This window comes from Schistocerca americana, chromosome 8 (genome assembly GCF_021461395.2).
Source record: "Schistocerca americana isolate TAMUIC-IGC-003095 chromosome 8, iqSchAmer2.1, whole genome shotgun sequence".
In the NCBI taxonomy this organism is placed as follows: domain Eukaryota; kingdom Metazoa; phylum Arthropoda; class Insecta; order Orthoptera; family Acrididae; genus Schistocerca; species Schistocerca americana.
This window is the reverse complement of record NC_060126.1, coordinates 513,671,130-513,684,044: the sequence shown is the minus strand read 5'-3', so window position 1 is coordinate 513,684,044 and position 12,915 is coordinate 513,671,130. Positions and strand designations below refer to the sequence as shown.

Here is a 12,915-nt window from a genome sequence, read left to right as displayed (position 1 = left end):
AGGGATAAGAGTAGGATGTTGTCAAACAGCTCACATTTCATAACAGGGACAGATACATAGCTATAAAAACAATAGGCAGGAGTAAGGCAGCTAAGATGGACACAATAAGTGGAGAATTTTAAAAATCATGGATTGGAACACTGTCCCTTTCCTGGCATTCCTATCTGATCATACAAGGAACATTTTCACACCCAGATGTCTTAGCTGCTAGTGAGTTTTTGGATTGTACGATTGTGGTCTATGCAACTTTTCCATTCCTTGCCACCAACTATTCCTGTTTGGCTTCTTTATGAAAAAGAGTGTGCTCCCTGAGGAATGGGAAGAAGCAGTAGTAATAGCTGTACACAAAAGAGAAAGAGCAATGGAGACTTACCTGTACAGTAAGTAAAGCATTTGAAGGAGTCGTTGATAAATACAGGTTTTTTTTTCAGCAAGTATAGTTTTGAAATAAAAATAAAACAAGTACACTTTTCTTAGCAATTTTATTTTTTAAGTCTTTACTTTAATTTACTTCCCACTGTATCATACAACCAACTTTTGAATACCATCCTTGTATAAGTCTTTCACCTGATTAGACAACTGCATTAAAGCACACTTCTTGACACTTGAAACTCATCACATAATGTTGTTGAAACCATAAAGTATGTGTTCTCTCAGTTTTCATCAACTTTCTGCACCAAACTGTCAGTAATGACTGAAGGTTGCCACTTCATTTCTCATTGTGAACATTCAAATGGAACTCTTTAAAAAACCTCGCCCATTTCTGTACCACCCCATTGCTCATAATGTTTTCTCCATACACTTTATGGATCTGATGATGAATTTCAACTTATTTCACACCCTTAACACAAACAAAATTAATCACAGCACATATTTCATAGTCAGCAAGATTCCCAATAGGAGAAAGCATTTCAAAAACTCACAAACAAATAAAGAAATGTGCCAAATTTTGTGGGAATCACACAGCAAAGTACATTACAGTACAGGCTTCCATGTAAAAATAAAATTGCTATGAAAAGGCTATGTGTTTTATTTTATTTCAAAATGGTACTCGCTTAAGAAACACACCTCATATTGAAAAAGATGTTTGCAAGTAGTGAGTTGGTGGTGTAGGCATCATCATGGATTCAGGGCAGAATTTTCACATCAGTCACAGGTAGCTGCTGTTCAGTGGAATATATCAGAAGTGATCGACAGTAGAGGGCATTTTGACCATATAGCCATTGATCTCCCCACAGCTTCTGACAGGGCAAAACACAGTACTACAAACAAAATTGCAAGGGCTGGTGCTTGACGGAAGAGTAATGCTCTGGATGACAACAAATCTGCATGACGGAAGACAGAGGGAGAGAGGTGGGAAACTTCACTTCAGAGGTAGTGATGATATGGAGAGAGCAAATTAGGGCCACTGTTTTTCTCTGATTTAAGTCAATGGTGGTGGGGAGGAGGTACGCAAATTTTACGATATTTGCTAGTTGTGTACAATGAAGCAAACAAAAATAAAATAGAGGAGGCTGTGAGATTCTGCAAACAGCCCTAGAAGTCATCAGAAATTGGATTCAGAGAAATGGGATGTTGGCAAAAGAGGAGACGAGTCAAATGGTCACCTTCACAAGTAGCAACAGCGCTGTAAGATACGAGTACAGGCTGGGACCTGACATCGTCATAATGCCAGTACATGTGTGTGGCAGTGAGAGCTGGGAAGCCACACCGGGGCCTACACATAGAGTTCATGCATGGGTGGGCACAAAGAGGAAAGCCTGCACGCCCCTTGCGAGACTCCAGTTGGAGCATTCTGGATACCTATCAGAGCAGATACGAGTACAACAGAGGATAGCAAGGTATGTAATCAGAGACTACAGAAAAGTAAGTTGTGTCACAGCAATTATTACTCTCTTACTGCCATATTTGGCATGTACCCAATTTGTACGTGTTTTTAATATTGTGTGTGTGGTTTGAGGTTTTCGGGTGCTAAACAGCATGGTCATCAGCGCCCAGTTTTTAATATTGAAGTAACAACTTATTAGCCCATAGTGCCATATATTGCACAGTTTTCAACCATCTACCATATTGTGCTGTTGCATGTAGGCAGTTTAATGAATACAGCCAGTGAGCACTTAACATCATCTGAGTTAAGCATTTGCTGCTCATAATCTCAAAGTTTTTACAGCTGTACAAATCAAAATGAAGGTAAGTACCTTTTGTAAAATATGCTCTTGTTTACATAGTCTATGTATTGCAGTAGATTCAGTTTGTAAGGCAAGTTCCGTTTACATTTTATGAGTTTTTTTAGGTTTGTACAAAATTTGTCACAGTGGGCGTCAACTGTAAAACTCCGTATTTTTAGTTTGTGCCAAAAGTGACACATCAGACATTTAAGAATTATCACATGCAATTTGTACAATGAAGTTTACACTTTTCAGATGTCACACTGTCAACTAAGGAGTCATCACAATACATCATCATTTGCATCTCCTGATGAGAGTGAAGCTAGTTTGGTGGATGACTCAGATGAGGACCCAGATTACGTAACTGAGCATGACAGAAAGAACAAGATTGCCTTATTTGGTGGCAATTAAATTCTACTTTTTATTTCTAAAATATAACTTATCTAAATTAAACTACAAAAGTTGGCCATTAACAAGAAAATTATAATAATTTATTACCTAATATTACCAAAGTTTCGAAAAAGACAATCGTGTGGAACCCAGCTCGTGCTATTCGTCCACGAGACTCGGAGGGCCATAGACAAGGGAACCCAGGTAAATGCTCCATCCGCATATACACAACACAAGCAGAGATTTCATATTTCATAACGTCCTTATCAAAAAAATCAAACATGGAAAATACAGGATGGAATGTAACAATATTATGAAAGGGAATGTTGCCACTCACCACACAGAGGCGATGCCGAGTCGCAGACATGTACAACAAAAAGATACTCACAATTAAAGTATTCATCTACATCTACATTTATACTCCGCAAGCCACCCAACGGTGTGTGGCGGAGGGCACTTTACATGCCACTGTCATTACCTCCCTTTCCTGTTCCAGTCGCGTATGGTTCGCGGGAAGAACGACTGTCTGAAAGCCTCCGTGCGCGCTCTAATCTCTCTAATTTTCCATTCGAGATCTCCTCGGGAGGTATAAGTAGGGGGAAGCAATATATTCGATACCTCATCCAGAAACGCACCCTCTCGAAACCTGGCGAGCAAGCTACACCGCGATGCAGAGCGCCTCTCTTGCAGAGTCTGCCACTTGAGTTTGTTAAACATCTCCGTAATGCTATCACGGTTACCAAATAAACCTGTGACGAAACGCGCCGCTCTTCTTTGGATCTTCTCTATCTCCTCCGTCAACCCGATCTGGTACGGATCCCACACTGATGAGCAATACTCAAGTACAGGTCGAACGAGTGTTTTGTAAGCCACCTCCTTTGTTGATGGACTACATTTTCTAAGGACTCTCCCAATGAATCTCAACCTGGTACCCGCCTTACCAACAATTAATTTTATATGATCATTCCACTTCAAATCGTTCCGCATGCATACTCCCAGATATTTTACAGAAGTAACTGCTACCAGTGTTTGTTCCGCTATCATATAATCATACAATAAAGGATCCTTCTTTCTATGTATTCGCAATACAGTACATTTGTCTATGTTAAGGGTCAGTTGCCACTCCCTGCACCAAGTGCCTATCCGCTGCAGATCTTCCTGCATTTCGCTACAATTTTCTAATGCTGCAACTTCTCTGTATACTACAGCATCATCCGCGAAAAGCCGCATGGAACTTCCGACACTATCTACTAGGTCATATATGTGTATGATGCAAGCACCCCTTCTGCAAGCAGAAATCCTCTGGTATGTGCGAGAAATGCATTTAATTTGTGTCTCAAAAAAGGAAAGAACTGCTTTGTGAATTTCCATTTGTAAAATACACATTTATCTACTTATAACTTTTTGTGAATTCTTACTCTAAATAAGTTGTCAGTTTAAAGAAGTGAACTATCAGTTTTAACCATTTGTGTATCTCTTTTACCATATTCATTCTACATTTTATATATGAGGACTGTTCAATAAAAAAATGATCATAATTTTTTTGACAACATACCTTTCCTCATCCTGATAATTTTGATGGTCCTCAAAGTAGTCTCCCATGAATGCGATGCACTTGTCCCAGCGTTTCTGCCAGTCTTCAAATATATGCTGGAAACCATTTTTTGAGAGGTCCTTCAAAATCCCCTCCTCAGCCTTCACTACTGCCTCCCACGAAGGCGTTTCTTCATGTTAGGGAATAGAAAAAAGTCACATGGGCACTACAGGGAGGGTGAGGGATGCACTTCATGCTGATTTTTATAAGCTATTCAGCAACAACATTGGCAATATGTTGCCGCACATTATTGAAGTGCAGCATCCAGCCTGCTTCGCAGAAATGTGGTCTTTTGCCCCTTATATGGACTTTCAATGTTTTCAGGGCATCCCTGTAGTATTGTCCAGTTACTGATGTGTGTGCAGGTACAACATGCTGATAAACCATTCCACGAATATCAAAGAATGAGATGACCATAACTTTCCCAGCAGAAGCAACAACTTTTGCTTTTTTGGCCGGCTGGAGTGGTCGTGCAGTTCTAGGTGCTACAGTCTGGAGCCGAGCGACCGCTACGGTCGCAGGTTCGAATCCTGCCTTGGGCATGGATGTGTGTGATGTCCTTAGGTTAGTTAGCCTGAGCTTTGGTGTTTGCTCTCAAGATCAAAATGATGTAACCAAGTTTCATCAGCAGTCATTACATTTGAAAGAAACTCCGGATCTTCCTCTAACATCACCTTTAACTGCATGGAGACCTGCACGCGAATGTCCTTTTGTTCGGGAATCAACAGTCTTGGAACCCATCGCGCACAAACACGTGTCATTTGTAATTTTTCTGTCGCCAGCGTGTAGGTGGCACACAATGAAATGTTCAGTATTTCAGGAAGTGATTTTAAGGTAATTCATTGATCCTCTCTCACAATGACAGCAGCAGTATTGATGTTTTCTTCCGTAAGAGCAGTAACTGGGGTAACGGGTCCACCTTCCTTTAAATTCGATTGTCTCCACTCTTTAAACATTTTAAACCACCTTTGAGCTGTGCTGTAGGGAAGAATAGACTCTCCATAGGCCTCCTGTAACATTTTATAGGCCGCAGCTGAAGATTTGTTGAGACAAAAGCACAATTTCAAAGCCACATATTGTTCCTTGCACATTACCTCCATTGCAGCAGTAGGTGATACTGAACATTTCTGAACTTGCCTGCCTCTCGTAAACTACTACAACATGCTTGTTGCACATGAAGCTAACAGAACATCATAAGATTTAATTTTAGCGAGAGAAATTATGACCATAAAAAATTGTGATCATTCTTTATTGAACAGCCATAGTATTTAGCACTATCTTCTCTACCTAAAATTAGTTCAATTTCCCTTATTGCCCAATGTGCCAAATTTGTCACATACCCATAATTTGGTTGAAGACTAAAATTTAAAAAAAAAGAAAGAAAAATGTGTGGCATCTAAGCAAGCACTGCTTAGAGTAATTTCCAGCAAATTTATCTAGCAGGCATCGAGAGATTAAGAAACTGAAATGGGAAAGTCTCGCACAAACGAGGGCAAGAGCTAGACATGGTGCTGTTTAGTGGGCATAAATGGGTGAGAATGCTTAAGAAGAAATAGGAAATAAGACTGGTCTCTGATGTTTTATATAAGGGAAGAAATGACAGATCAGTGCAGTATAAGTGTGTAATTATAGAATGACAAAGAAAGTAACTATTCCTGTGATTATAGAAAAGTAAAGAAATGGAAAAATTTTCCAGAAGATATCAGTCCATTCTCAAGACGTATAAGGGAAGAAATGACACATCAGTGCAGTATAAGTGTGTAATCATAGAATGACAAAGAAAGTAACTATTCCTGTGATTATAGAAAAGTAAAGAAATGGAAAAATTTTCCAGAAGATATCAGTCCATTCTCAAGACGTATAAGGGAAGAAATGACACATCAGTGCAGTATAAGTGTGTAATTATAGAATGACAAAGAAAGTAACTATTCCTGTGATTATAGAAAAGTAAAGAAATGGAAAAATTTTCCAGAAGATATCAGTCCATTCTCAAGACGTATCACTAAATGTAAACACTTGATCCAGTAGTGCAAAACACAACATATTATAGAAATAGTATAAAGGTAAATTTAGTGTTTGCTCCATAGCAGTTTGCTGTATAATAACACTAGGAATATACTTTATTTATGTGATGTACAAATGTCACATTCACTGCCTCGGAATAGCTATATTTGTGATTTTTTTTAAAAAAAGGTTCAATATCATGTCATATTTCTTCCTTTTCTACATAAATGACCAGCCACTTGCTACTGACATCCAATCTGTTTTATTTGCTGATGATATATAAGTTCTAATTGAAAATGAAGTGCCTGAAAAAATCCATAAGGTGTCAAAATACTTTAGGAAAGCTTGAATATAGGTTCTGTCAAAATGGACTAAATGTAGCTGAAACCAAAATGATGCAATCTGAAATCAGATCATCAGAACAGAGTGAAATAAAAATAAATTTCAATGATCAGGATATCACAGAAGCAAACCATGTCAAGTTCCTAGACCTAAATTTTGATAAAAATTTAAATTGGAAGGTACACTTTACTTATCAAATAAACTGAATAGCTTGCCATTTGCAATGTGTATTTCGTCAGGTAACACAAACAAAGAGGCCAATAAGTTAGTCTACCATTGCTACTCTGAGTCAGTTACATGTTACAGCATAATCTTCTGGAGAAATTCAGCAAACATCACAAGGCTCCTAATATTACAAAACGAAATAGTTAGGAACATGTCAAACTCCCTGCTGATTAACAATAGCTGTGTGCCAGGCCAATTCTCAAACTTGAGACCAGACTGTGGCTAAGCCACGTCTCCATAGTACCCTTTCTTCCACGAATGTTAGTCTTGCAGAGTTTGCAGGTGAGCTTTTGTTAAGTTTGGATGGTGATGGAAGGAAAGCTGTGAGGACAGGTCACGACTCATGCTTGAGTAGTACAGGCTAGGAAAAGTCCCAAGTTCAGGTTTTGGTCCAGCACACAGTTTTAGTTTGCCAGAAAGTTAATATCAGTGCACACACTGCTGCAGAGTGAAAAATTTCATTCTAGGAACTTGTCGGTTACCAAACAAAAAGTATCCAATCACCCACAATTAAAAAATTTAAAAACATGATCCATCCCCTCCTTCTAGGCCAACATATTTGAGGTGTTGATTTTCTTACACAAAAACTAACATACACTTCACACTCTCCATATTCATCACAACTACATCAATCACCACAGAGAGAATTTTAAACTTCAGACACATCATTTAAAATACTGCACCTGAACCCCAAAGTATATGGAGTTAAAAATTTACACTAAAATAAAAGGCAGTAATATAGTGTATTTAACATGGAATTTGGTTCACTGAAGAGATTGCTCTTTACTTTTCTAGTGGAAAAACAATTATTCTGCTGAAGAATTCACTGAGGACAGTTTCACAGTTTGAACGAGGTATCTCAAAAAGTATATAAAATTATATACACTTTTGTAGTTCTTTCAAAAATGTTAGTGTTAAGCTTCAATGTCTCCTATAAATCAAATAAAATGATCTGAAAATTGTACGTAACAAGATGAATAAATCACATTACATGTTACACAGTTTTACTCATTAATACCCAAATTTCAAGAAAACTGAAGTCTTCTACATTCTTCAAAAAAATATTGCAATTAATTTTTTTGTCATAGTTAGATTACATCTCTGCACAAATTAAATAAAAGTCTGTAGGTTGAAAATAAAAATTTTATTTTAATAACAAATTTTATATCCCAGTATTCAAATTAACTGCTATAATGAAGTGGAATGTATGGATAGAAAGAAGATCAGTAATCTCAAGCATGACTGGGTAAAACCCAACGCAGAATATATGCAATCTTAGGAATGATAAAACTGCCTCCTTTGAGCCAACACTGGTAATGAAAAGAACAAAGTGGATACTACAAAAGTTTCTTTAACCTGGTAATTAAATAATTATATTTAAGAAGCATAGAAAATATGTGATATGATCTGCAAAAATTATTATTTTATCTTAATAAATTTAGGTTCTCATTCTTATTATTTTTTTAAAACACTTGAAACAATATTATATGCCATCACATTACTGCTGTAATTTGTATTTATTCTTACGCAACACCCATTAAATGCTAAATACAAGCCTAATCTGTTCATGTGATTCTACCACACACTTTTTGATCAGAATTGTGGCCTTTAACATTCACATCATGCCGCCTCACAGTATCGAGTCCAAACAAAATAACTTGCTATATGAACACAGGCTTAACTAGTGATTCAAAATAAGTACATTTTTAAGAGCAATCTGCTCTCTCAAATCTTTGCTAATGATTAAATAATAAACTTCTGAGATCTGCACGAAACTTCCCAAATCTTTCATTCACTGTAAATTATAGAGTATTAAAAGCTCCAGAATTTGACTAAGTAAAATGTATGCATTCCAGGAAACACTAAAAATTTGCATGATCTGAATGACTATATTCAAGGATGCAAGCATTAAATTAATTTTTCTATTAACAGTTGTTCAATCAAATTCCATCCAAGCATTAGGTCATACATAAAATTAAAACATTTATGGCACTTGAACATGTAGCTCCCAAATTGATCATTCACAAGAACAATATTAATCTATTTTTGACAAAGACATAGATATTTATAATTATTGGGAAATACGGAAGCGTCCGATCCCGCCCGTCTGCTTTGACCCATGACGTCACAAATATGGCGGAAACAAAAACAAACACACACACTTTCCACAAGAAGCCTAATGACACTAAAGGGACAAGCGCGGGAAATGGGGTGTTTTGGGTGGGGGGCAAACGAAATACAAACAAATTTAGACGTCTTGCGTAGCTACAACGTGTAAGTGAAGACAGCCATGCATGAATACCCACCCACCTCCCCAGGGGTCGTAACACCTGCAACCCATAGAAGATAAAGATGCTTCAATAGCTGATTAGTGTTTTTTGTCTTTAAAAAAAAAAAATCTCACGGGATAGAATGAACAGATCAGAAAGATAAATATAATAAACTAAAACAGAAATTGGAGGAAACATAATTAAAATAAGTAATAAGTGTTTTTAAATTTAAAAAAAAATCTCACGAGATAGAACCAACAGATCAGAAAAGTAAATAAAATAAGATAAAACAGAACTGGAGACAGCCACACTCAAACCAAACTCCGCGCCGTCATGACGTCACACACGAGAACACCCTTACGTCACGGGTCAAAGCCGACGCGTGGGATCGGACGCTTCTGTCAACCCCATCATTGTTGTTATTATTACTTCTACTCAGTTTTCCCCCTGATGTACTCTTTCTTACAAAGTATGAGCACAGCAATTATGTAGCATGAATCTGTGGATATGTCTGAAATTTATGATGGACATTAGTCTTACAATATTTGAACTCTTGTCCAATGATACAAACACAGTGGTACAGTGAAGCAGGCAAGACAACCGAAACTCAAACTCGGGACCTTCGCCTTTCGCAGACAACTGTTCTGGAAATATCCCTCAGGCTGTGGCTAAGCCATGTCTCTGCAATATCCTTTCTTTCAGGAGTGCTAGTTCTCCAAGGTCTGCAAAGAGAGCTTCTGTGAAGTCTGGAAAGTAGGGGACAAGGTACTGCCAGAATTAAAGCTGTGGTGACAGGTCGGAGTCGTGCTTGGGTAGCTCATGTGGTACAGCACTTACCTGCAAAAGGCAAAGGCCCTGAGTTCGAGTCTTGATCTGGGCACACAGTTTTAATCTGCCTGGAAGTTTCTTAAAATGTTATTCTAATGTTTATTCTGAACATTTTAAAAGTGTCGCTATAACATTTGTTTTATACTGATTTAGCTGTAGCAAAAGCTCTATCATACCACAACTCAAAATCTGTAGTTTTGATTATTTTTCATCAGAGGCACACTGGTGCGTACTGTCACAAATTGAGAGTTGATGACAATGATGATGATCATAATAGCAGTACTAGTAATAATAATAACAAAAATAATAACACAAATACAAACAAACTGCTGGTAGTGATGATGCTTTCGCTCTAACCTCTAAAAGAAATAAATTACGCTATGTACTATGAAAACAAAGTGTTAAAACTTATAATGTGCCAATAACGGAAGACCTTTTGTGTTCTACTTGATGTGACTATGTCTGTATTTTGCTGAAAGACTGTACAGTTACTATCAATATATTATTTTTTTAAACTAAGTTTTATCACTTTTGAGCACGCATATGTACATAAACACAATAATGCACATATGGAAGCTCATGCACACTTTTCCCTTTATCTGAATATGAATTATGTTATTAACTTATAATTCTACACTGAAAGATGCATCCAGAATGTGAACATTCTGTGATAATTCCCTATTGGTATGTTTGGTGTTATAAAATACGTGACTGAAATACACACAAAAAATTAACATTTGTGAAAATCTTCACAATAAACTGATTAGAGGTACACATTCCCTCCTACAAGCAAAGTAACAAAATAGTAAGACCAAAACAAATATATCTTTTTGAATGTTAGCCTAAAGAGTCACACTAAGTCTGTTAGCAATTTTTAGTAGTTTGCATCATAAATTAATTTTATAGGCTATATTCAAGCACAGCTTATGCACACTGACAAAAAGTACCACTGCTACACCATTAGAGGGCACTTGATTGAAAAACTGATGTAGTATTAGTAAGTTATCTATACAGTATAACTGTTGAAAATTTCATGAAATATGAAACGAATATCTGAAATGGAAGAACAGTCTGGCACATCTCAACACAATGAATGTGTTAACAATTCTGTCAGATAATAAGTAACCTTATCTCTTTAGTTATTACCCCTAAACATTAAACGTAAAAATAGAATGCTGCCAGAAGTTAATAAGATTTAGTGGCAAAATCTCTTTCAATTTCTACTAAAAATAAAAGTTAAAAATACAATTAGCCTTACATCTAAGTTTGTATGATGATCACTCTTATAAAAAGATGATTCTACATGCATATGTCTCCTGATCAGGAATCTCATGGACCTAAATTCTCCTTATCTTGATCCTCATCTCCATCATAAAACTCATTTTTTTGCTCAATCCTCCGATCCTCTTCTGCTTGACTTACTCGCACATCAGGATCTGGTTCATCATGTCCAACTTCATCTTGGGATGGAAAGGCATCTCCTGGAACATCATGCATTTGTACACTGGGAGAATGCTGACACATTTTCAAATTATCATACACATGTTTTGTTATTGTTTCTAAATACTGCTTGCTATTTGCATTATCTTGACGGGTTACAACCTCTGGATGCAATGTAAAATCAGGAGCAAAGTACTCTAAGTATTCAGTATATGGTAGTTCATTACTAATTTGTTCATCTACAAGGAGTGATGTTTCATATGTCCAACATCTAGCAACATTTCTTAATGTATAGCCCCCTCCTCCAACTGCCAAAAGAGGCACATTTAAATCCCTCACAAATTTTACACATTCACCATGACCTTTCGTGCTTAAGCTGAAGCATCCAAGGCGGTCATTTGCAAGAGAGTCTGCACCACATTGTAAAACTATGGCAGTAGGTTGGTAGAATTCCATTACACTTGAGATAACAGGTTTGAACACTTGAAAATAACTCGAGTCATCGATACCCTCCTTTAAGGGTACATTCACGGAATAATAACGACCACTTTCAGCTCCTATTTCGTACATATCACCAGTACCAGGAAAAAAATAATTTCCGTATTTGTGAAAAGAAACTGTCATCACCCTATCTGTCAAGTAAAACGCTTCCTGCACGCCGTCCCCATGATGAACGTCAATATCTATGTACAACACACGAGCATGATACTTCAGAAGTTCTAAGATTGCTATTACAATGTCATTCACATAACAAAAACCTGAAGCTTCAAATTTTTTGGCATGATGCAAACCACCGGACCAGTTTATTGCTATATCGCAGCAATTGTTATTCAGCTTCATTGCACCCTCCAATGAAGCTCCTGTATACATTGAGCAAAAGTCAAACAGTCCTTCGAAAACTGGACAGTCATCACCAACATTAAAGTGACTTAAATATTTCGTGTAGCCCTGCAAATTCTGTGGTGTCACACGCTGGAGAAAGTCTATGTATTCATCAGAATGAAATCTACACATGTCATGTGCTGACGCGCGGTATGGTCTATAAATCTGCATTTTTTTATAAAGTCCATAATTCAGAACAAGACTGTGAATAACAGAAAGTCTGTGTGGTTTCATGGGATGTCCTGGTCCATAATGGAAATTGCCCACATCTGGATTGTAAAAGTACGACACTACTTTCTTCGACATTATGCAAAATATCGAGCAAAATTTTCATAACAACGTAGCCTCCTTATCCATCACAAACCATAAACAAATACGAACACAAACACAAAACCACACATTCAAAGATATTGTAACATAATAAACAAATAACTTTATCTCTGACGTAAAATGTCAATTCGTTGCCATCACAGACATATACTGTCTGTGGTAGCCGTTGAGTAGAAACGAGTGAGCTCAATAATCACAATACTACTCAGTGCCAGCCGGTGACTTCAATACATACCCCGTCGTGTGTAATTTTAACAAGTGTCGAAAAATATGACATACGAAAACGGAATGATGTACACAAGGTAGATGATAGGACGTGCCATACGCAATGGTAGGACTGCCACGTGCACAAGAACGAATCAGTAATAGACAGTATTCCGATTTAAATGAGCAAGAATGGAATTTTAACAAACGATGAAAATTATGATACACGGAAACGGAA

At 37.2% G+C, this 12,915-nt stretch overlaps 1 protein-coding gene across 1 annotated transcript in view; it reads right to left on the bottom strand.

Annotated features, from left to right (window-relative positions):
• Positions 1 to 12,544, bottom strand: part of LOC124544743 (histone deacetylase 3) — a 35,114-nt gene extending 22,570 nt beyond the window's left edge. Inside the window, exon 1 of the mRNA XM_047123403.1 lies at positions 11,080 to 12,544. Within this exon, the coding sequence (XP_046979359.1) occupies positions 11,151 to 12,449 (1,299 nt within the window). The 5' untranslated portion in view covers positions 12,450 to 12,544 and the 3' untranslated portion in view covers positions 11,080 to 11,150. The remainder of the gene's footprint in view (positions 1 to 11,079) is intronic.
• Between the last annotated feature and the right edge of the window lie 371 nt (positions 12,545 to 12,915).